The sequence below is a fragment of the Nyctibius grandis genome, chromosome 6 (assembly GCF_013368605.1).
Source record: "Nyctibius grandis isolate bNycGra1 chromosome 6, bNycGra1.pri, whole genome shotgun sequence".
Lineage (NCBI taxonomy): Eukaryota > Metazoa > Chordata > Aves > Nyctibiiformes > Nyctibiidae > Nyctibius > Nyctibius grandis.
Window position 1 is genome coordinate 26,751 of NC_090663.1, and position 22,454 is coordinate 49,204.

The 22,454-nt window shown below is 74.0% G+C and overlaps 3 protein-coding genes across 4 annotated transcripts in view; 1 reads left to right on the plus strand and 2 right to left on the minus strand.

Moving 5' to 3' along the window:
• Positions 1 to 352: 352 nt before the first annotated feature.
• On the minus strand, positions 353 to 2,713 carry LOC137664694 (interleukin-12 subunit beta-like). The gene is made up of 6 exons (XM_068403047.1): positions 2,644 to 2,713; positions 1,974 to 2,195; positions 1,624 to 1,732; positions 1,370 to 1,551; positions 1,122 to 1,270; positions 353 to 514 (listed from the first exon to the last, which is right to left on the minus strand). Exons 1-6 carry the CDS (start codon positions 2,711 to 2,713, stop codon positions 353 to 355), a joined length of 894 nt encoding a protein of 297 aa, XP_068259148.1.
• A 2,207-nt stretch (positions 2,714 to 4,920) lies between these two features.
• DQX1 (DEAQ-box RNA dependent ATPase 1) lies at positions 4,921 to 10,351 on the minus strand. 2 transcript variants are annotated; one of them, XM_068403972.1, is made up of 11 exons: positions 10,016 to 10,351; positions 8,381 to 8,574; positions 7,787 to 8,162; positions 7,420 to 7,659; positions 6,911 to 7,010; positions 6,627 to 6,785; positions 6,291 to 6,482; positions 6,070 to 6,195; positions 5,646 to 5,836; positions 5,383 to 5,573; positions 4,921 to 5,196 (listed from the first exon to the last, which is right to left on the minus strand). In XM_068403972.1, the coding sequence occupies exons 1-11, from the start codon at positions 10,304 to 10,306 to the stop codon at positions 5,016 to 5,018; spliced, it is 2,241 nt and encodes a 746-aa protein (XP_068260073.1). In that variant the 5' UTR covers positions 10,307 to 10,351; the 3' UTR covers positions 4,921 to 5,015. The 2 variants fall into 2 exon arrangements, with proteins under 2 accessions (XP_068260073.1, XP_068260072.1); XM_068403971.1 differs by having other exon boundaries at positions 5,383 to 5,836.
• Positions 10,352 to 12,438: 2,087 nt separating this feature from the next.
• LOC137665141 (dedicator of cytokinesis protein 2-like) overlaps positions 12,439 to 22,454 on the plus strand; it is a 39,340-nt gene continuing 29,324 nt past the window's right edge. Inside the window, 22 exon segments of the mRNA XM_068403967.1 lie at positions 12,439 to 12,552; positions 13,791 to 13,874; positions 14,034 to 14,074; positions 14,346 to 14,401; positions 14,488 to 14,584; positions 14,660 to 14,808; positions 15,399 to 15,534; positions 15,615 to 15,769; positions 16,092 to 16,173; positions 16,804 to 16,939; positions 17,435 to 17,510; positions 17,648 to 17,727; positions 17,907 to 18,032; positions 18,131 to 18,255; positions 18,742 to 18,840; positions 19,316 to 19,388; positions 19,895 to 19,998; positions 20,877 to 21,066; positions 21,466 to 21,563; positions 21,801 to 21,890; positions 22,067 to 22,167; positions 22,289 to 22,423. Coding sequence (XP_068260068.1) covers positions 12,510 to 12,552; positions 13,791 to 13,874; positions 14,034 to 14,074; positions 14,346 to 14,401; positions 14,488 to 14,584; positions 14,660 to 14,808; positions 15,399 to 15,534; positions 15,615 to 15,769; positions 16,092 to 16,173; positions 16,804 to 16,939; positions 17,435 to 17,510; positions 17,648 to 17,727; positions 17,907 to 18,032; positions 18,131 to 18,255; positions 18,742 to 18,840; positions 19,316 to 19,388; positions 19,895 to 19,998; positions 20,877 to 21,066; positions 21,466 to 21,563; positions 21,801 to 21,890; positions 22,067 to 22,167; positions 22,289 to 22,423 — 2,276 coding nt within the window. The 5' untranslated portion in view covers positions 12,439 to 12,509.

Genomic DNA, 22,454 nt, shown 5'->3' on the forward strand with positions numbered 1-22,454 from the left:
GGCAGTGGGGGCCTTGCCCCTGTGACCCCCATGGGGCAGGGGCCAGCCTGGGCACCCAGGGCAGGCAGGAGCCCTGCCTGTGGGGTGCCCAGCTGGGGCCCGTGGAGGCTGGGGGCCCGGCAGAGCCCGACCCCACGCAGAGCCTGGCCGGGGTTTGTCGCAGTAGAGCTGAGCCCAGGACTGTAACGGGATAAAAAGCTTCTTCCAACCCGTACAAGGGAACGGGGAGGTTGGTGTGGGGTGCCTGTGGCTGCCACACCTGGGGGGGTGCCCCCTGGGCATCCCTGTGCACATGGAGGTGCAGTGGGGTGGGGGACGCATGCGAGGGGGAAGGGGGTGCCCGTGCTGGGGATCAGCGCGCTCGGAGCTGGCGGATCTGGGCCGCGTCCGCCTCCTGCCAGGGGCTCCAGGGGCTCCAGGCGGGGCTGGCGTAGGGGTCCCGGCAGCTGATGCGCACCCGCCGTGCCCGCTCCTGCAGCCGCGTCTCCTCCGCACCCTCCACGTACTTGTCAACCTGCAAACGGGGCGGGTGGTGGCCTCGGGGGGCACCCGGGGCGGGGGGCAGCCGGTGGGCTCGGGGAGCACCTGGGCACTGGGGAGGGGGGGGCAGCCAGCGTGGGTGCTGCTGGAGGGCTTGGGTGGCTGTGGGACAGGGCAAGAGCAGGGCTCGGGGCTCTGCAGGAGCGGGGGCCACCAGCCCCTCCCCAACCCAGGCAGTGACGCTGCCTTGTGTGGGCAGCGCCGGGAGTGGGGGGAGCAGCGGTGACAGCCAGGAGTGACAATTCACTGCCCCGAGGAGAGAAGCAGCGTAGCGGGCAGGGGGCATCCCTGAGACCCCCCCCAGCAAGTCCCCCCCTTCCCTGAGTGGAGGGAAGAGCCTGGGCTGGGGCTGGGGCAGGGTGGGCACAGGGCAGGGGCAGGGGCAGGGTGGGCACAGGGCAGGGGCCAGGGCAGGGTGGGCACAAGGAAAGGGCAGGGGCAGGGTGGGCGCAGGGCAGGGGCAGGGAGGGCGCAGGGCAGGGGCAGGGAGGGCACAGGGCAGGGGCAGGGTGGGCGCGGCAGAGCGAGGACGTGGGGTGGCACACACAGGGGCAGGCTGGGCACGGGCGTCCCGCAGTTACCTGGGTGCCGTTGGGCAGCTCGTACTGCAGGCGGTAGAGCAGGGCGAAGTAGGACTTGGGCAGCGGCCAGGAGGCCGGGGGGGCCCAGGCCAGGTGGAGCTGCTCCCCCCGGCGCCGCACGGTCAGCTCCTGCGGCGGGTCGGGCCGCACTGCGGGCACGCGGGGCTCAGCGCGGGGCTCGGACCCGGGCAGCGCTGCCCACCTCCCCAGCACCCCAAGGACCCCCCCACACCCCGCTCCGAGCTCACCGATGTCACGGACGAAGAAGTGGACGGAGAAGTTGAGGTAGGAGGTGTCCGAGAGCCCCTCGAGCTGCAGCTGCAGCGGGCGCAGCTCCTCGGCGAAGGGGCAGAAGGAGGGGTCCGAGAAGCTGGCGCTGAACCGGCCGCGGCGGCCGGCTGCCGGCACCCACCCCCCCAGGGAGCCGTCGCTGCGGGGGGGAAGCAGGCGTGAGGGGGTGGGCACCCACGGGGCCGCGGCCGGGGGGTCCCCGGGCACCCACCTGCGCATGAGGCGGGCGCGGAAGACGGCGGAGCGGGGCCCGGCCCAGGAGCAGCGGAAGGGGCCGCGGTAGGACTCAGCCTGGCAGGAGACGTTGATCCCCCCCTCGCCTGGCGCGGCCGAGGGGCGACGGCTCAGGGGCTGCGGGGGGCAGGAGCCGTGCCCCCTCCCCGTAGGGCACAGGCGAGGCTGCCCCCGGCCCCCCCAGCCCTGCCACGGCCCCTTGGGCTGGGCACGAACCTCCGCGGCACCACGAGCATCTCCTGGTGCCCAGCCTGTCCCCAACCCCCTGCATCCCACCCCCCGCCCCATCACCCCCCCAAGCCCCCGCCCCGTGCCAGCCCCCCGTACCGGTGCCGCTCACCACCACGTAGGTGGTGTCCAGCAGCACGGGGCCGGCCCAGCAGCTGTAGTTGCCGGCGGCCGGCAGGTCCAAGCCGAGGATGGTGAGGGTCCGGCCCTCGGCCACGAGCTCGGCCATGGGCTCCGGCTCCCCGTTCTGCGTCCAGCTCACGCGCGGCTCCGAGGTGTCGCATCTCACCACCACGTCCCCGTTCAGCTTCCCCACCTGAACTGGAGGCGGGAGGCAGAGACTGGGGTCCGAGGTGGGCGATGGCGTGGGCGGTCTGCCCCCCACACCGCAGTGGGGCCGGGGGCCCCCTCGTCCCAGCACGCTGCATCCATCCTTCCCCATGGTCCCCACCCCGCTCCCGCACCCCACAGCCTTCCCCACCCTCCTGTCTCACCCCACCTCCATCCCCCTTCCCCATCACCCCACGTCCATCCCCTGCTCCCTCACCCCACATCCACCCCCCCCTCACTCTCATGCCCACCCTCTAACCCCCTCCCCACTGGAGGAGCTGCCCCACCCCGGGCTCACGTCGCCCCGTCTCAGAGGGATGCAGGATGCGGGTGCTCCCTGCTCCCTCCAGCTGCTGTGTGGGTCCCACACCCCCCGCCCCAGGGCGTCCCCCTCCCCTCCAAGGCCTCCCCTGCGCCCAGGGTGGGGGGCAGGACTCACACTTTGGGGGGAAGGCGGTCAGGGCGTGCGCAGGAGCGAGGCACAGCACCAGCCCCACCAGTGCCAGCATCTGGGAGGGGAAGGGCAGTGCTGGGGGAAGGAGAAGGGCAGCCCCGAGCAGGGGAGGGGGCAGCGGTACCCCAGGAGAGGGGGGGTCTGGCCGGGCTGGGGTGCAGCCAGCAGGACCAGCAAGGGCAGAGCCCTTGGCCCTGGGACGGCAGCAGGGTCAGGGTCAGGGTCAGGGTCGGGGTCAGGGTCAGGTAGGAGGGGGAGTGGTGCAGGGGGGAGCCCCGCACGGGGCTGGCAGCCGATGTGACACCCCAACCCTCCCCACCGCGGCCCCGCTGGGTGCCCACCCGCGGCAGCACCTTCCTGGGGTGCCCAAACCCCCCCGGGGCGCAGGGCCGGCACCCCCAGCCCCCCGTGCTGTGCCTACCTCGCCGTGCCTGCTCCGGTGGGCTCAGCTCGGCTGGGGGCCGCGGGTGCTGGGTATATAGGGAGCCCCGACCCCGCGGGGCTGCCCCGAGGTGCAGCCAAACCACAGCAGCATCACGGTTCTCAGAAGAGGAGCGAGTTGGGCTGGGTGGAGCTGTGAGCCCGAGCCCCCGGCCCAGCCAGCCCCAGCCCCCAGGGACTTCCCAGGCGGGGGGCACCGGGGGGCACCGGGGACCTGCTGCCCTGCCCCGGGCACAGCCATCACCGAGGCGCAGGGACTGGGCCCCCTCCCAGGAGCCGCTGGGCGAAGGGGCAGCGCTGGGCACCCGGGGTGGTGCCCCCAGTGCCCCCAGTGCAATCCTGAGCCCCAGGACCGGCTGTGGGGTTGGCACATCACCGTGTGCCACATGGCACATCAACCTCGAGCGGGGAAAGCGACCACCGAGGTCCTGGGGGGGCCGGGGAGGGGCAGACGCGGTGCTTGGCCCCAGCTGGGTGGGCTGTGGTGGGTCCCCGAGGAGGGGAGCGGGTCCCCACAGAGGCCGGGGGTGCTGCACCCAGCCAGGCACGGGCCGTCTCCCCCCTGCCCTCCCCTCCCAGGGCCACACAGCTGCCCCGGTGCTTGTCCCATGTGCCAGGACGGGGACACGGGGACAGAGGCGGCCACAGCCACCGGCCTCCCCATCGCCGCCCCCGTGAGCACCAGCCGCCTCCGTGCACCCGGCTGGGCACAGCCCCTGCACCCACACCGGGCACCGGCCCCGGGGATGGGAGAGGGGAGGGGGCAGCCCCCCACGGCGGGCCCAGGCACCGCGCTGCCCCCGCTCACGTCCTTCCTGGGGTTCCTAGAAAGCGAGGGGGAAGTTGGGGCTCGGCGGAGGCGGGGGGAGGCCCGGCCCGGCCCTCACCTTTCCGCCCGACCTTTGAGGTGCTGCGGAGGCTCCGGGCCCCTTCCCGGGAACGGCGGAACCCCCACACGTGGGCTGCGGGGAGGGATGAGGGGCCGGGGGGTCCCGCTGCCGGGGCGGAGCAGCCCCGTGCCCGTGCCAAGGGGTCCGTCCTGGCAGGGGCTGGAGCCCAGCACCCGCAACGGGACCCCCGGGCAGACGCCCAGCCCGTGGTGCCAGGGAGCGGGGGGACGTGCTGGAAAGCTGGAGGCGACCCCAGGGTAGGAAGGGGGACACCGAGGAGGGGAAGGAGGGGGGCACCTAGCCCCAGGGGAGCACCCGTGCCCTGTCCCATGGCTGGGGGGCAGGAGCTGGCTGCACGTCCCGTCCCGCCGCAGCTTCCCCTCCGCTTCTGCGGAACCGCGCGCGGCCGCGCAGGGGAAGGCCCGGCGCAAAGGCCAGGGCTGTCCCCCGGCGTCAGCGGGGCTGGGGGCAGCGGCGCCGTGCCCAGGACCTGCGACACCCCACGTCCAGACCCCCCCTGTCCCCCCCGCCGGACCCCTCGGCGGCGCGAGCCCCCCGCGCTGCGATGAGGGACGCGAGGCAGCAGCAAAGGTCACAAAACTTTATACAGGAGAGACCCACAAGCGGCCCCTCGGCCTCGGGGCGCTGCTCGGCGGTGGGGGGCACGGGACAGGCAGCCCCGGCCCTGCGGCAGCCCCCCGGGAACACGGGGTGAAGGAGAGGGGGGGGACACACGACGCCCAGGGCCAGCGCTCCCCGCACCGGGCTCTGTCCCCGGGGGAGAGGCCAGGGGCCGGTCCCGTGGGGCAACGGTTGGACTCGATGATCCCAGAGGTCTCTTCCAACCTGGTTGATTCTGTGATCTGTGACCACGACTACGGCCGTGGCAGAGCCGTGGTGGGGACAGGCTCTGCCTGTGCCTCCCCGGGGATGGTGTCGCCCCCCCAGCACGGCCTCCCCAGGGCTCTCCCGGCCCCGGGGGTCACAGCCAACCCTGGGTAGCCCCAACGCTCCGGTGGCTCCGGCTCACTGCAGCACACAGACTTCCCTCTCCTCTTCCTCCTCGCCGGCCGCTTCCCCCAGCGGCTCCGGCCCCGCCGGCGCGTCCTCGGCGGCCGCCACCTTCTCCCGCAGCTCCATCAGCAGGTCCCGGCTCTCGCTGGGCGGCAGGTTGCTCAGGTAGTACTGGGGTGCCAGCTCCACCAGCCTGCGGGGACGGGGGGTCAGGGGGGGCGGCCACCCTGGAGCAGCCTCCTGGCTTCCCTGCGCAGGGACAGCCCCCTGCCCACCCCCAGGAGAGGGGGCCCCGGCCAGGCATCGCCCCGGGGCCAGCGCCAGCTCCGGCGCCACACACGGACGCAGACCCATCCCTCCCCGTCCCCGGGGTCCTCACATCTGGGGCTGGATCTCGGAGACGATGCGGAGGCAGTTGTCCTGCGAGATGGTGAACTCGTGGTAGAGGACCCAGGGCGGGGGGCGCCGGGGGGGCTGCCGCAGCAGGTAGCAGCAGGCGGGGGGCAGGTGGGCCACGTGCTTGTGCGTCAGCATCACGTAGTTGCCGGAGCCGTCGATGTCACGGGCCACCTGGGGAGGGGAGCGGGAGGGGAGTGGGGCTGGCACGGCCCCCACAGGGCTAGCACGGCCCCCCCGGCCCACCTTGAGGAAGTAGCCAGAGATGAGGGCGCGCTGGATGTTGAGCGCGTTGGCGTCGGTGCCGAAGGCGGGGGGCGAGACGGGCAGCTCGATGCGGCGCATCACCTCGAGCAGCTCCGCCCGCACGACGCCGGCCAGGCGCAGCGCCTCGCCGCTCACCGCGTGCCGCCGGCACCAGCCCTCGTCCGTGGCGTCTGCGGGGACAGCGGTGTCAGCGCCGCGGGGACACGGCCCACGGAGACCCCCCCGGGGTGCCCGGCTGGGCGGGGGGCTCAAGGGCACTGCTGCGCCCACACTGTCCCCTCGGTGCCCCCAGGTGGGGCCGGGACCCCCCTCGCGGGATGGGGTGAGGGACGCGGCTGCGGGGGACGGGGAGGGGGCGGTGGGACACGCTTGGGGCGCACAGCCCAGCCCTGCCCTCGCTCACGCTGCTGGAAGGCATTGAAGACGTTGATGAGGGTGAAGTGGTCCCCGTCCGGGTGGAGCAGGGTCCGCCGGCGCACGGCCGCGGCCTCCTCCAGGCGCGTGGACGGCGGCACGAAGCAGGGGGAGGCTGGGGACGGCGCGGAGGTCACCGCGTGCCCCCCAACACCACCCCCGGCTCTGCGGGGGCCGCGCCGTGCCCCGTGCCACCCCGGGGTGCGGTACCTGTGAGCATGGCGGCCAGGCTGACCATCTCCTCCACGCAGTCGAACTCGCAGGAGGCGATGAGCGCCTTGGCCAGCTGGGGGTCCAGCGGGAACTCCGACATGATGATCCCCACCTCCGACAGGTTCCCGTCGTCGTCCAGCGCCGCCAGGTAGTCCAGGTCCTCCAGCGCCTGCATCAGCGCCTCGGGGGCTGGGGGGGGATGTCAGCCAGCTGCCGGCACCAGGCAGCCCTGCCCGGCCCCCTCCTGCGCCCAGGGACCCCCCAGCCCCTCTCCAGAGATGACCCGGGCTGCGGCTCCCCCCGCCCCGGCCCCCCATGCCCTGTGGGCACTACCCGGCCGGTCGAGGAAGTCGCACTGGCCCATGTCGGCGATGTCCAGGCGCTTGAGCAGCAGGACGAGGCGGCTGAGGCTGGTCTCGCTGACGTGGGGCGCGGGGCTGGGGGGCAGGCGCTGCTCATAGGTGGCCTCCGAGTAGAGGCGCAGGCAGGTGCCTGGGGAGAGGGGCCGTGAGCCGGCACGGCAGGGGGCAGAGCCGGGGACGGGGCGGCAGGGCAGCGTGCGGGGCCGCGGCGGGTGGGACGGCAGCCCGGGGGGGTCTCACCCGGGGGGGTCTCACCTGGGGGGCTGCCTGCGGCTCGCTGCGAGCGCGACTCCGCCTGGCTCCTGCTGATGGGCCGCAGCACCTGGGACTCTGCCCGGATGCGGGGGTTGTAGACCTGCCGGCGAGGCCGTGAGAAGGGGCACCGGGGGCGAGCCCCCGCCGGCCCCCAACAGCCCCCCAGCACGGTGCCACTGCCCTGGGGCAGACCCCGCGCAGCGTCCCCCAGCCCGGGCCATCACACCGGCTCCCCGTCCTGGTGTCCCCCAGCCTGGGCCATCACACCGGCTCCCCGTCCCGGCGTCCCCCAGCCTGTGCCATCACACCAGCTCCCCGTCCCAGTGTCCCCCAGCCTGTGCCACCACACCAGCTCCCCGTCCCAGTGTCCCCCAGCCCGGGCCATCACACCAGCTCCCCGTCCCGGTGTCCCCCAGCCCGGGCCATCACACCAGCTCCCCGTCCCGGTGTCCCCCAGTCCAGGCCATCACACCAGCTCCCCGTCCCCGTCCCTGTCCCGTCCCACTCACGTTGCGCAGCTCCAGCCCCGAGTCGATGACGAAGCGCACGGCGCCCAGGGAGAAGGACGAGTCCGCGAGCCAGTGGGTGACGACCACGCGCCGCTCCCGGCCCCCCTCCTCCAGCGCCTCGTACACCTTCTGCGCCGCGCGGCCCACGCCGGGGTGCAGGGGCAGGACCAGCAGCGGGGCCAGCGCCGGGCTCAGCGCCGCCGCCTCGGCCTGGAGGGCCCTGCAGCACTCAGAGATCTCCTGCGGGGAAGGACGGGGGGATGCGAGTGACGCCGGAGCGGCCCCATCCCCAGGACGGGGGGCCACGCTGAGAGGGACCCCCCAAACCTGCCCCCCAGAGCCGAGCCAAGGGGTGCCCGCAGCCCACCTGCTCACTGGCCAGGAAGAGCAGGACGTGGCCGGGCTCGTGCCGCCGGTGGATGCCCAGCACGGCCTGGCAGGCGGCCGCCACGTGGCCACGGGCCCCGGGGTCCCTGTAGAGCAGCTGGGGAGGGGGCCCGGGCGCCGGCACCCGCACCACAGGGGGGTCCCCGCAGAAGGCGCGGAGCCGCTCCTCCATGGCGGGCGAGGTGACCACCACGACCTTGAGCGCGGGGCGCTGGCGCAGCACGTCCTTCAGCAGCCCCAGCAGCACGTCGGTGGGCACCGTCCGCTCCTGCGCCTCGTCCAGCACCACCACCCCGTACTGCCGCAGCAGCGGGTCCGACGTCATCTCCCGCAGCAGCATCTCGTCCGAGCAGTACCTGCCGCGGGCCGGCCCCGTCAGCGCGGGACCCCCGGCACCGTGTCCCCTCCCCAGCAGCAGGAGGGGCCCCAGCCCGGCTCCTCGCTCCCCTAACGAGGCCAGGCTGGATTAAGGGATTACGCCGCTGCCGCTGGTGAGCTCAGCGGGATTAGAGCGCGGAGCGACGCGTGCCCCCGGCACGGGCAGCCTGCGGGGCTCCCCTCCCCATCCCCGTACCTGAGGATGGTCTCGGCGGTGCAGCAGTCCTCGTGCGGGACGCAGTAGCCGACCTCGTGGCCCAGGTTCAGGTCCATCTCGTCCGCCACGCGCAGGGAGAGGCTGAGGGCGGCCAGGCTGTGGGGCTGGGTGCAGGCCACCAGCCCGTGGGCAAACTGCAGGGACAGGGCGTACTCGGCGCACCACTGCGGGATCTGCGGGGCCACGACGCCGGTCAGGGCCCAGGGACGGCACGGCCCTGGCCAGCAGCACCGGGACCTTCCCCTCCCATCCCGGGGCGGCGCCCGCTGTGCCCCCAGAAGGGCAGATGGGCCCAGGCAGGACCTTCCCTCCCCGTCACCGTCACTTCTGACCCCAGCAGCCTCCGACACGAGCCCCGCAGCCCCACCGCCCCACGCCTGGGGGACACCACAGCCCCAGCCCCTGCACTGAGGACACAGCAGAGCTCTCTGCCTCCGCGTCCCCGGGAGAAGCGGGGCTGCGGGGGTCCGTGCTGCCGGAGCTGCCAGCTCAGACAGAGCGGTGCCCCCAGGTCTCCCGGCGGCGTTTGGACGACCCCCTCGGTAACGTGCTTTAGCTTTTGCTCAGCCCTGGGGCAGCCACAGCGCTGGGGCAGCGGCTCGAGCATCCTCGCGTGGGGCCAGAGGGACCACGCACCCCCCCAGGAACCCCACGGCGAGGGACGGTGGCCCCAGGGCCCGCAGGGACGGCAGGCAGGGTGCCTGTCCCCAAACAGCCCGGCCCCGGGGCCAGGCCAGGGCTTTACTCCCCAAACCCGGCACCCCGCGGGTCGGCCGGTGCCGCGGGCTGAGCCCAGGCCGGCGCCGCAGCGGGGTCACGCCCCAGGGAGGTGGTTTGGGCAAGCGGCTGCGCACCCACTGCCAACACCCTGATAGCCACGGCGGCCGGCGGCTGCCACGCGGTGACCCGGCCCGCGTCCGGCGTGGCGGAGCCACGGCTGCCCCGCAGCTTCCCCGTGACCCCTCCCCGGTCAAAGTCTGCGTGACGATGTCTCTGGGCGCCGTGGCACGGGCTGTCAGACGGGACCAGCTCCCCGGGGCGGGCAGGCGGGACCCCGCCACCACCCAGCCCGCCTGCCCGTGCCTGCTGCCACCCTGCGCACCTGGGCCTGGCACCGGGGAGGGGCTGGTCCCCGTCCCTGCACCCTGCACCGCTGCGGCGGCCGCTCCCAGGGCAGCCGTGCCAGCACCTCCCGGCTCGTGCTGAGGCTTTGCCCGGGGCCCCAGCGCCTGCCCCGGCACGTCCCGGCACACAACCGCCCGGCTCTGCGCTAGCCCTGCCCCACGCCGGGCTCACCACAGCGGCACGCTGCCAGGCACCACGGTGGAGCCGAAGCCCCGCGGGGCCTGTCGTCCCCTCCGTCCCCCCCGACAAACGCAGATGGCGTGTCGGGTCAGGGAGCTGCTGCCTGGGCACAGCTCTGCCTGCCCGCAGCCCCGCGCCGCCCGGCTCCCTCCTCCTGCCAGCCACAGGCGCTCGGAGCCGGAGGGACGGGCCGCGGGCGTGGGGAGACCATTGGCAGAGCGGCCGGTCCCGCGGCCCCGTGCCGGGCTCCCAGGCAGCGGCACGGCCCTGCCCAGCGGGGCCGGTTGCCCCGACGTGGCCCCCGCTCACCTGGGTGCTCTTGCCGGTGCCGGGCGGCCCCGACACCAGGACGATGCCGCTGCTGCCTTCCAGGTGCTCCATGAAGCTGTACTTGGCGGTCCAGACGGGCAGCTCCCGGCGCCGCCGCAGGAGCTCGTAGTAACGGGAGGAGAAGGGCAGCCCGTCGTAGGGGTTCACCTCCAGGTCGCCGTCGCAGCCCAGGGCCGGGTCGTCACCCTCCTCCTCCTCCTCCTCCTCCTCCAGCGCCGAGCCGGGGCCGCTCCGCCGCGGCGGGGAGCCCGGGGCCCCGCAGCCGGCCATGGCGGGGACGCCGGCACCGGTGCTGCGGGGCAGGCGGGAGGTGGAGCGGGACCCGCCGGGGCACAGCAGCCCGGGGGAGCCCGCCGCGGTAGGGCCTGCGGGGCACCGGGGACGCGGGCAGGCACGGGGGGGACACGGCCCGGGCGTGGGGAGCAGGGACAGGCGGGGGACCGGGGGCAGGAGGGGACAGGAGGGGACCGGAGGGGGCTCGGACCGGGCACGGGGGCAGCACAGCGGGACCGGCCGGGCCGTGCGGGGGGGGAGAGGACGGGGCAGACAGCTGGGAGGCGGGCGGGCAGACCGGGGCCGGTCCCGGCGGGCGGGCACCAATGGCACGGGCCGGGCCGGGGGACACCGGGACGGGTCAGACCGGACCGGAGGGGGCAGCGGAGCACCGGGGTCGGACGGGACCGGACGGGGCGGGGCGAGGTTGGGGCCCCCCAGCCACGGTTCCGGTTCCGGTTGCGGTTCCGGTTGCGGTTCCGGCCCGTCCCGGTCGCTGCTCACCTGCGCGCGCCGCCGCCGCGGGCCCGGGGCCGTCAGGTGACCGCGGCGCTGTCACGTGGCCCCGGCCCCGCCAATCAGCGCCGCGGGGCGTTCCCGGCCCCGGGCCCCGCGCCCCCGCTCCCCGCGGCCCCGGTCCCGCCGCCCGCCCCGGTGCTTCTGCGCGGAGCAGCCGCCGGGTCCCGCCCGGTCCCTCCCGGGAGCTGCGGCCGCGCTCGGCGGCCTCCTCCTCGCCGCCCCCCGCCCGGAGCCCCGCGGGGCTCAGCCCACGGGCCGGCCCGCTCCTCCGCCGGTGCCCGGTGCCGCCGTCCCGTCCTGGGCGCGGCTGCAGCCCGAGCCGGCCGGCATCCCGTACCGGTGCCAGGCATCCCGGTGCGGGACATCCCGTACCGGCGCCGGGCATCCCGCAGCCCGCGGCGGCTCCCGGTGGGGCCGGCAGGTGGAGCCGCCAGACCGGCAGACGGCCCGGCCCGGCCGCGCACCCCAGCACGGAGCTCCCGCCGGCACGGCCGGGGCCGCGGGGCAGAGCCGGGCGGGGACCGTGCGGTCCCCGGGAGCCGCGGCCGCCGGCGGAAAGCGTAGCTCCGAAGCGGTTACCGCTCTGCCCCCGCGGCTCCGGGAGGGACCCACCGGCCCCGCACCGGCCTCGATGTGCCCGTGCCCGTGCCCGTGCCCGCGCCGTGCCGCGGTGGCAGCCGTTTGACCCAGCCTCAGCCGCCCGGTGCAGCCCCATCGCGCTCTGCTGGCATCGCCACCCCGGCCGGGGACCCACCGTGCCACCGCCCCGGGGGGACGGGGTGATGCTGGCGGAGCGGTGGCGACCCCGGGTTGCCCCCTCCAGCCCTCTGTGCCCGACGGCCCCTCAACCCTCCCGGGCACCCCTACCCGGGCACCCCCTCCCGGTGTCTGCGTGGGCCCAGGGGTGCCCCATGGGACGAGGAAGCTGCACCCAGGGGTGACCCCGGTGCGGGGTCAGGCTGGCGGGGGCAGATGGGGGCCGCAGGGGTCCCAGGGCCGCACGGCCGTGCCAGGGCAGAGGGCCTGGCCAGCGCTGGCCCGGGGCTGAGCGGGGCCAGGGGACGAGCACCGTGGGCCCGCGGGTGCTGGCCGACCGGGGCTGGCAGCAGGAGGGAGGAAGGAAGTGGTTGACGCTGAACCGTTGCTCCGCTCCCCGTCCTGGTGCCGCAGGGAGCGGAGGGCTGGGCAGGGGCCGCCGAGCCCCGGGTGCGGCTGGGCAACGCCGAGCCTCGGGCACCGAGGGACGGGCACGGGCCAGCCGCGGCTGGGGAGGCAGAGGCCTCGTCACCGGCAGAGGCCTCGTCCGTGGCTCCCGGTGCCGTGGGGCGGCGGGACCTGTGCTCACACCGTGCCCCGGGCTCCAGCCCCGTGTCCCGCTGGCTGCGGGCTCTGGCAGCGGGGCTCAGCCGAGGGGCTCATCGTGCCACGGCGTCACCCAGGGCCGGCAGCCCCTGTGGGCAGGGCCAGTGACCCACCGGAGCCCGGTGCCCCGGGTGGGCGGCGTGGCGTGGCGCCGGGGGCTCCGTCCCCACCACGCGGGGGGTCGGGGGGGCCCCTGCAGCCGCACGTTGAGGAAGCGGAGGTTTGCACAAGCCGGTGAGACACACGTGACGTGGGGAGCGCGGCAGGAGGAACCAGCAGCCGCCCCGCGCAGGGCCCCGGTCCCCGCGGCACAGCGGCCATGGCCCCGTGGCTGCCCACCAAGGAGGAGAAGTACGGCGTGGGTGAGTGGGGGCTGCGGGGCTGAGCGGGCACCGGGCACTGCTGGGCACCCCGGTGTGCCGAGGGGCGTGGGGCTGGTGGGGTGACGCTGGCGGTGGCCCCCGGCTGCGGTGGCCCTGTGGCAGTGGGCTGTGGAGGGGCGGGCGATGGCGGCTGGAGGACGGTGTGGGGCTGCGGGGCGACCGGTGCCGGTGGGGCTGGTGGCGGTGTGAGGTGGGGGCCGGGGTGCCGGGTGGGCCGGTGGGTGCAGGATTGATCAGGGGGGCGGGGGGGGGCTGCAGGGCTGGTGGCGGGTGGCCCAGGGGACGGGGGCTGAGCAGGGCTGATGGCGGGTGGGATGGGGAGCTGTGGGGTGAGCTGTGGGGCTGGGGGCTTGGTGCAGGGTCCGGACCCCTGCTCTGAGCGGGGGTCTGGGCTCACCTGGCTGTTGGGGCGCAGAAGCCCCCACCCGGGGGGCAGTTGGCCCGTTAACGGGGATCATCACCTTCCGCTTGATCTCCCGGGGAGGTGCCGGGGGTTGCCCGGGGCCACCCCAATAGTTGCCCCAGGTCCCGGCTGGGGCTTTGCTCCCGGCCCCTGCATCGGTGACGGCGAAGCCCTGGGCAGCCCCGTCCCTGCACGACCCCCCAGCTCAGGGTCCCCGTGTGAGCCCGCGCTCCCCGTGCCCCCCTCCGGCCCCCGCAGCCCCGCGCCTCTTCCCGTTTCTGGCCGCACCCTCCCCTGGCACTGCCGGCAGCACCCGGAGCCGGGGCTGAGCCCTGACCGGGGCACGGGCACCGTCCCAGCGGGGACCCCCGGGCGCAGGCAGGTCCGCAGGGGACTGTCCCCGGTGCAGGCCACGGCCGGTCCCGCGCCAGGGCCGCCCCCGCCAGCCAGCGCTGTCCCTGTCACTGTCCCCAGGGCCAGAAATAGCGGCAGCACCGACCGCAGCCGGGCCGGGGCCACCCGCGCCGCAGCGGGACGCGTCGGGCTGCCAGCGAGCTCCTGCGCCCCGACACCCCGGTGCCCAGACACCCCAGTGCCCCCCCCCCAGTGCCCACCCCCCCAGTGCCCCCCCCCAGTGCCCCTGCCACCAACTCCCCCCGACACCCCGCTCCCCTGCCACCCCATGGCCTTGCTCCCACGAGGGGGTGGCCGTGGGGACGCCGTCCCGAAGGGCGCCGGGGCACGGGGGGCTGTGCTGGTGAGGGGGTCGGGGTGCGGGACCCCTCCCCACGGCCCCCGGCCCCTCTCCCCGCAGCCGTGTGGAACTTCCCGCGCACCCGCGAGCATCACCTCGCGCTGCAGGTCGGGGAGACCGTGCACATCCTGCAGGCCTCCGAGGGTAAGGGCGCGGGGGGCTCGGGGGGGCCGCCAGCCCCTGAGGGGGACGCTGGGCTGGGTGCCCGCTGCGCCCTGACACGGGGACTCCTTGCCCCCCTCTCTTGGCCACGCTGCCGGGTCCCCCAGCGCGGCTGATGGTGTCCCCGACCCTCCTTTGCAGGCTGGTACCGTGGGTACTCGCTCCGGAACAGGGCTGCCCGGGTAGGTGGGGGGCTGCCTGGGTGGGTGGGGGGCTGCTGGGGCGCAGGGGGGGCTGCCCGGGTAGGTGGGGGCTGCCAGGGCACAGGGGGCTGCGGGCACGGCCGGGGGCTCACCCTGTCCCTGCGGGGGGATGCACTGGGCACCCCGCAGCGTTGCCAGCCTGGGACCCTCTGCGGGACCCTGGGGCAGGGAGCCCCCAGCCGTGCCCCTCCGGGGGGGCTGCCACCCGCCCAGCCCGGCCCGCGGGTGCTGACGGCTCCGGCTCCCCCAGGGCATCTTCCCGGCCTCGCTCATCCGCCTGAAGGGCGCCGTGGTGGAGCGCCGGGGGTAGGTACCGGGCACGGGCGCGGGCGGGTGGGCTCCGTCTGCCCGCGCGGTGCCGGGGGGCTCCAGGGCTCCTGTGCCCTCCCCAGGGTGGAGGAGAGCGTGGTGCCCGCCGAGATGCCCCTGGTGCAGGAGATGACCACGACGCTGCGGGAGTGGGCCACCATCTGGAAGCAGCTCTACGTGGTGAGGGCCGGGGGGGTGGCCGGGGGGTCCCGGGGGGCTGGCGGGGCGCGTGGTGACCCGGTGGGCTGCCCGCAGGCGGGGCGGGCAGAGCGGTACCGGCAGGTGAGGAGGATGATGTGCGAGCTGCTGGAGCGGCGCTCGCAGCTGCTCTCGGGGACGCTGCCCAAGGACGAGCTGCTGCAGCTCAAGAAGGAGGTGACGGGCAAGATGGACTACGGGAACAAGTGAGAGCGGGCACGGAGCGGGGGGACCGGGCACGGGCTGGGGGGTGTCAGGGGACGCTCGACCACTCTGCTGCAGTGTCCCCGCTGGCCTGGCTGGGTGTCCCTGTGTCCCCGCTGGCCTGGCTGGCTGTCCCGGTGTCCCCGTCATCCTGGTGGGGTATCCCTGGGGCACCCTGTGTCCCCATCATCCTGGGTGGGTGTCCCTGTGTCCCCACTGTCCTGGCTGGCTGTCCCGGTGTCCCCATCATCCTGGGTGGCTGTACCTGTGTCCCCGCTGTCCCGGCTGGCTGTCCCATGGTGGCTGGGCACGGTGAGTGTGCAGGCGGGTGTACAAGCCACCCAGCCAAGGGCTGTCACCAACGAGCCCTGGCTGGGGCTGCAGAGCATCCCTGGTGCTGCCCGGCTCTTGTCCCCTTGCCAGGGCTCTGCCGCTGGCCAGGACCCGTCGGGATCCATCCTGCCCCCACACCGTGCCCGCGCCCTCAGCCCCCGTGCCAGCCCGTGCGAGGGCCGGCGGGTCCCACCCAGCCCCGTGTCCCCCCGGCCCAGCCGAGCGCTGGCTCCTGCCTCAGCCCGTCCCGGCCCCGCAGGATCCTCGCGCTGGACCTGGTGGTGCGGGACGAGGACGAGAACATCCTGGACCCCGACCGCACCAGCGTCATCAGCCTCTTCCAGGCGCACAGGAGGGCGGCGCAGACCGTCACGCAGCGCATCCAGGAGGAGACGGTGAGAGCCGGCCGCGGCACGCTGGCCATGCCATGCCGTGCCGTGCCGTGCCAGGGGCTGAGTGTCCCGGTGCCCCGCAGAGCCCGCAGCAGAGCGCGCTGGGCTGCAGCGCCCGCCTGGCAGCTTCGCCCTCGCACAGCCTCTACCTCTGCGTGCGCAACTTCGTCTGCAACATCGGCGAGGAGGCGCAGCTGCTCATGGCCCTGTACGACCCCGGCGAGCAGCGCCTCATCAGGTGGGGCCAGCGCCGCCGCCGGACCCCCGCAACCGGACCCCTGCTGCCAGCTCGGCCCTTGCCGGCCCCCGTGCGAGGGACCGGGGAGCCGGTGTGCCCAGGGCACCCAGAGCTGGGCTGGGCTGTCAGCCCCCCGCCGCACCGGGCCAGTCCCGGTGCCACCACTGGTGCCACTGGTGGGACAAGGGGTCTGCGCGGTGGGAGCGGGCAGGGGGTTCTGCCCGGCTGGACCCCGCTGCGCAGGGACGCGCCGAGCTCCGGCTCCGCCGTCCCGGTGCCCGCTCCCCGCCGCGGGCTCCTCACCGCTCGCCTCCCCCGGCAGCGAGAGCTACGTGATCCGCTGGGCCAGCACGGGCGTCCCCCAGGACATCGACCTGCTCAACAACCTCCGGGCCGTCTTCACGGTGAGCCGGACCCCCGAGCAGCACTGCTCCTGTGCCCCCCCGGCGCTGCCCTCAGAGGTGCCCCCACCACCCCGCAGCATTTCGGGTGCCCCCTGTGCACACATCCCTGTGCCACAGCCCCGTGCCACAGCCCCACAGCCCCGTGTCACATCCCTGTGCCACAGCCCCGTGCCACAGCCCCGCAGCCCCATGTCACAGCCCCACTGCCTTGTGCCACAGCCCCACGGGAAGGTTCTCGCACTGGGGCAGCACCCCTGGGACCCAGCCCCCCAGGGTGCCAGGGGCTGTGGCACATGGCCACCCCCACAAGCCCTACGCCGTGTCAGACCCACACCCTCCCAGGGCAGCGTGCCCCTCGGCCGTGCTGCCTGGCCTCTCCACCAGCCCCAGCACCGTCCCCGTCCCTCGGGTGTGGGGTCCCCGTCCCTTGGGCCCCTCTGCGGGCACAGGGCAGGGGGTGTCCCCAGCCCCCCAAGGCAGTGCCGGGGCACCAGGAGCAGGGACCCGCTCTGCACCTGCCAGTGCATCCTCCCGCACAGACCCCGGTACCCTCCGGTCACCCGGTGCCGGCAGAGGCAGGTCCCCACGCAGCGGGGGCTCACGCAGCCCCTGTGTCCCCCCCCCACCCAGGACCTGGGCAGCAAAGACCTGCAGCGGGAGCGGCTTTTCCTGGTGTGCCAGATCATCCGGGTGGGACGCATGGACCTGCGGGACTCCCACAGCCGCAAGCTCAGCACGGGCCTGCGGCGGCCCTTCGGCATCTCAGGTGGGGGCAGGAGGGGACCCCCGGGGCTGTGCCGGGAGGAGACCCCCGGGGCTGTGCCAGGAGGGGACCCCCCAGGGCTGCCCACGCCGGCACCCCCCAGCACCCCCCTCTTGGCCACTGGGCTGCGGGGGGCTCGCCAGACATGTCGCAGCCCATGTGCCATGACACCATGTCCCAGCCCGTGTCCCATGACAGCAGGTCCCAGCCCATGTGCCATGACAGCAGGTCCCAGCCCGTGTCAGCAGCACGCCCACCCACCGCAGAGCCGGGTGGGCACGGGGTTCCTCCCTGCTGAGAGCCCCGTGCGGCTCGGGGGGCAGCGGGGTCTCGGGGGCTCCCAGCGGAGCACCGGTGGGGTCAGTGCTGGGGGCACAGGTGAAGCAGTGGCTGCAGGACGGGACAGAACTGGGAGCACATGGCACGGAGGACCCTGGCACAGGGGGCTGCTGGTGCCCGTGGCAGCCACCCCACGGTGCCACCTCTGTGCCGCCGCAGTGATGGACATCACGGACATCAGCAAGGGGAAGTGCGAGAGCGACGAGGACAAGCAGTACTTCATCCCCGTGCACCTGTGAGCGCGGCGGGGCTGGGCGGTGGACGGTGGGCGGTGGGCAGGGTGGCCGGTGCCCGGCCGTGGGCAGTAGCCGTGCGGGTTCCCGCGTGCGCCCGGCCGGGAGCCCCTCCGAATCGCCGCTCCGGTGCTCGCAGGGCGGCCGCTGACAACGATTTCCCCCACAACATGATCAGGAAAGCGGTGGAGGGGAAGGACATCAACCACAAGGGACAAGGTAGAGCCCCCGCGTCCCCCTGCCCCGGTGCCCTGCTCCTCGCAGGGTTGGGGGCTCGCTCCGGTCCCCGGCCGGCCCTGGGCACCCTCCTGCGGGTGGCACGCGTGGCCACAGCCCTGCCCGTGCGGCACGGCCCGGGCTGAGCTGGCGGGGCTGATGTCCCCTGCTCTGTCACGCAGGGTTCTGGGTGTCCCTGAAGATGCTCTGGGGGGACCTGGGCCAAGCGCGGAAGGACCACCCGCACCTCGTGGACCGCAGCACGGTGGTGGCACGCAAGCTGGGCTACCCGGAGGTCATCATGCCAGGCAAGCAGGGCGGCGGGGCGGACCGTCCCCGGTGGTCCCTGGTGCTACGGGGTGCCCGCCGAGGGGACCCAGGCCTGCTGACGGGGCTGTGCCCGCAGGTGACGTCAGGAACGACATCTACCTGACGCTGGTGCAGGGGGAGTTCGACAAGGGCAGCAAGAAGACGCAGAAGAACGTGGAGGTGACGGTGCGCGTGTGCGACGAGTCGGGCAGCGTGGTGCAGGTACGGCAGGCGCCGGCTCAGCCCCGGCCCCACGGTGAGGGACTGTCCCTCGTGTCACCCCCCGCCTCGGGCAGAGGCAGCGGCTCCGTGGCGTGCTGGTGGCAGTGCCAGTGCTGGTGGCAGCGCCGGTGCCAGCACAAACCGGGCACAGTCAGACAGCCAGAACCCCCGGCCACCCCCGGGGCACAGGGTGTCCCAGCCCTCCGTGTCCCCAGAGAGGCAGGAGGGTCCCCAGGAGGGCAGGGGGGGACGGGGGCAGGCTCAGACCCAGTTCACCCCCCCCAAACTGGGCGCCCATGCCGGGGGCTGGGGTGGGGGCTGCCGTGGGGTGGGCAGGGGAGGGCGGCTGGGGGGGCTGGACCGCTGGGGGGCTGGCCCGGGTTAGCAGGGGGTGCAAAACCCTTCAGCCCTCGGAGTTTGTTTGGTCTGTAACGATGTCGGGAGCTGACTGACCACGACGCGTCTCTCCTACCGCTGCTCCCGCAGAACGTGATCTACCAGGGCGCGGGGGACAAGCCGGCGAGCGAGTACCGCTCCGTGGTCTACTACCAGCAGCGGCACCAGCGGTGGATGGAGACGGTGAAGGTCCGTGCGAGCCCCGGGGGCTGCGGCGGGGCCGGGGCTGAGCCCCCGGGGCTGCGTCCCGCGCTCCTCCCTGCAGCAGGACCGAGCTGCGGGAGGGGACCCCCGTCAGGGCTGGCTGCTCGGGGGGCAAAGCCCCCTGTTCCCCAGCTCATGGAGGTGCTGCTGGTGTCACGGCTTGAGCCCTGGCTGTCACCCAGGGTGACCCGTGGCAGATCCCGTGGCGGGGAGGCAATGCCCACCCGTGCCAATGCGGCATTGCTGGTGCTGCCCCTGCATCACTGCTCCTCTCCCCGCGGGTGCGTGGCCGTACACCGCCGGCACGGACACCCATCTCCAATTAAGCACTGTTAATTGAAAGGAAAAGCACGTGGTTGTGGATTTAAGCAGCTCAGAGTTCGGCGCAGCCTTCGCCTGAGTGCCAGCAGCCCTGGCCAGCCGCGTCGCCCAGCCCGTGCCCTCCGGTTCTCTCCCCCAGATCGCTGTCCCCATCGAGGACGTCCACAGGACTCACCTGAGATTCACCTTCCGGCATCGCTCCTCCAGCGACTGTGAGTGTCTCCTTTGGTCCCCAACGTCCCCAGCGAGGGCTGTGGTGGCCGTGGGCTGGCTGCAGCTCGGGGGCTGCGGGACAGGAGGGTCCCACGGGTGGTCCTCGTCCCGTTCCGTGCGGGGATGCAGCTCCTCTGGCCGCACATCACGGAACCACAGAGTCGTTTGGGTTGGGAAGGACCTTTAAGATCATCGAGTCCACCCGTTACCCCAGCACTGCCAAGGCCACCACTGACCCATGTCCCTCAGCACCACATCTACACGGCTTTTAAACCCCCCCAGGGATGGGGACTCCACCACTGCCCTGGACATCGCTGCCGTCTCTCCCCTCTCTCCCACTCCGGGGTTCCCAAGCGGCTGCAGCAGACGCTTCTCCCGGGGGGGACTGGGGGGACTGGGGGGTCTCGCCATGCGTGGGCACAGCCTGGAGCCCTGGGAGCAGCAGCATGGCTGAGGGCCCCGCTCCGTGCCCGGGCTCACCGAGGCCCACGTTCGCCCCTCGCAGCCAAAGACAGGAGCGAGCGGATCTTCTCCATGGCCTTCGTGAAGCTCATGCGCCCGGACGGCACCACGCTGCGCGACGGGGAGCACGACCTGGTGCTGTACAAGGTGCGGGTGCGGGCAGACCCCGGCGCGGGGCGGCTGCGGGACGGCGGCTCCCCCGGCCGCTCCCCCAGTAGCCTCCGGTAGCCCCTGGCCACTGCCCGCGCGGCACTGGGCTCCCAGTCCCGGCCGGAGCTGCCGCGCTGGTGGCCTGTACCCGAGGTCCCCCGGGGGGTTCCAGCCCCTCCTGTCCTCCCTCCCTCGACAGTGGGGGCTCCCGCACAGCTCCCGCACCCGCCGTCCCTCATCTCCGCGCGGCTCCTTTGCAAACGACGAGTTTTGTTTAGAAAACAGAAACTTAAACGTGTCCGACTCGGGGGGAAGGTCCCCACGGAGGGATTTGCCGCTTTGCGTGATTTCACCAGCGTTTTTCTGCGTAAAACAGACGTTTTTTTCTCCGGGGAGAGCAGGGAGGGAACACGAGGAGGGAGAATTCACGGTTCCTTTGGCTGTGCAGCTGGCCTCGGCCAACGCTCCCCACGAGCCTGATGGAGGAGTTCCTCCTGCTGTCCGTCTGTCTGTCCGTGCCCGGGCTGCCCCGTCCGCCTCCCGCCCCAGGGCAGGACCAGCCCGGACGGGCTCTCCCCAGCCTGGCTGCTCTGTCCCAGCCCCGCGCTGCCGGTACCATTCCCCATCCATCGCTCCAGTGGTGCCCAGTCCCTGTCCCGCAGGGAGACGCTGTGCCCTGCCCTGCCCAGCCTGGGGACAAAACCGAGCCCATGGGCCAGCCCTATCCCTCGGGGCTCCCATGGGGCTGCTCTGCCCGGTGTGAGCCGTGTGCCCGCTGTGAGCCGTGCTCTGCCCGGTGTGAGCCGTGTGCCCGGTGTGAGCCCTGTGCCTGGTGTGAGCCACGTGCCCGCTGTGAGCCGTGCTCTGCCTCGCAGGGTGACAGCAGGAAGCTGGAGGACGCCGGCGCGTACCTGTCCCTGCCCTCCACGAGGAACCTGCCGGAGCCCAAGCTCCTCTCCGGCTCCTCCTTCCGTGTCAGCGGGGCCACGTCGGGCTTAACCGTGTCGGCCCGGGACAGCTTCCAGATCTCGACGCTCGTCTGCTCCACGAAGCTGACGCAGAACGGTGAGTCCCGGCTCCCCGCGGGGGTGGCAGCGGGGCTGTGCCCCCACCCCACCAGGGCATTGCCACCCACCAGACTGTGCTTCTCCCAGAACACAGAGGTGCTGGTGACCTTGGGCAGGTGCTGGCGGTCACCGAACGGTTCCCCGTGCCCCTCTGGAGCGAGCGGGGGAAGTGGGGCTGGCAGCCAGTGGCACCGTGTCCCCCGGGATGGGGCTGGCAGCGAGTGGCACCATGTCCCCTGGGATGGGGCCAGCAGCGAGTGGCACCGTGTCCCCCCGGGGTGGGATTGGCAGCCAGTGGCACCATGTCCCCCTGGGGTGGGCCCTCTCCCGGGCAGCGAGGGTGGGCCGGGGCAGCCCGGGGGTCGGTCCCACGGTGCTGACTGTCCCCTCTGCCCAGTGAACCTGCTGGGGCTGCTGAAGTGGCGCTCCAAGCCCAGCCTCCTCACCGGGAACCTCCAGAAGCTGATGAACGTGGACGGAGGGGAGGTCATCAAGGTACGGCCGGGACTGGGATGGGGACCAGGACCTTCCCCCCACCTCCTCCTGCCTCCCCGCAGGGGCCGGGCCGAGCCGGGGAGCTGAGTGCTGGCAAAGGGCCGGACGTCCCAGGCTGTGGAGGGCAGAGGGTGGGCAGGAGCTGTGTGCCAGGGACGTCGGTCCTGCGCTCCGAGGGGTCCGGGACGACGCTGGGAGTTACTGCTTGAGCCCTCACAGTGCTCTTGTCTCCCCTAGTTCCTCCAGGACACGCTGGACGCCCTGTTCTCCATCATGATGGAGAATTCGGACACGGATGTGTACGACACACTTGTCTTTGACGCCCTGGTAAGCAGGGCTTTCCATGTCCTGGGTCTGCCCGTGCCGCAGGCTGGGCGGTGGGCAGGGGGTCTGGCGGCCTCAGCACCCCCCCGAGGGGTCAATGCCGCTCCGGCTGTGGCACCCGGCTGTGCCCGGGCATCCCGCTGCCCGCCCCGAGCCGTGCCCGCTGCCCGCCCCCCCAGGTGTTCATCGTGGGGCTGGTGGCCGACAAGAAGTTCCAGCATTTCAACGCCGTCCTGGAGGCCTACATCCGCCAGCACTTCAGCGCCACGCTCGCCTACAAGTGCGTGTCCCACACGGGGGGGGACAGGCTGGAGCCCAGGGGGTGCCCGGCAGCGGCTCGGGGGGGGCCGGGGCCGGGGGGGCTGCCGAGCCCCGGCCCCACGCGCGTCCCCGTCCCGCAGGAAGCTGCTCTCGGTGCTGACGCAGTACGTGGAGCAGGCGAGCCGGGGGGAGCCCTGCGAGCCCCTCCTGCGCACCTTCAAGGCCCTGGAGTACGTCTTCAAGTTCATCGTCCGCTCCCGGCACCTCTTCGCCCGGTGAGTACCGGCGGTCGCCCCCCCCGGCCTG

Excerpts from the sequence above, each read along its gene's own strand:
- DQX1 (XM_068403971.1), bottom strand. The coding sequence starts at position 10,306 with ATGGCCGGCTGCGGGGCCCCGGGCTCCCCGCCGCGGCGGAGCGGCCCC. Across the intron at positions 7,660-7,786 it reads TCTTCCTGGCCAGTGAGCAG|GAGATCTCTGAGTGCTGCAG; the intron begins GTGGGCTGCGGG and ends CCTTCCCCGCAG. Across the intron at positions 5,197-5,382 it reads TCCGAGATCCAGCCCCAGAT|GCTGGTGGAGCTGGCACCCC; the intron begins GTGAGGACCCCG and ends CCGTCCCCGCAG.
- LOC137664694 (XM_068403047.1), bottom strand. The coding sequence starts at position 2,713 with ATGCTGGCACTGGTGGGGCTGGTGCTGTGCCTCGCTCCTGCGCACGCC. Across the intron at positions 1,733-1,973 it reads CGTGGTGGTGAGCGGCACCG|GCGAGGGGGGGATCAACGTC; the intron begins GTACGGGGGGCT and ends CGGCCGCGCCAG. Across the intron at positions 1,271-1,369 it reads CTTCTTCGTCCGTGACATCG|TGCGGCCCGACCCGCCGCAG; the intron begins GTGAGCTCGGAG and ends GCGTGCCCGCAG.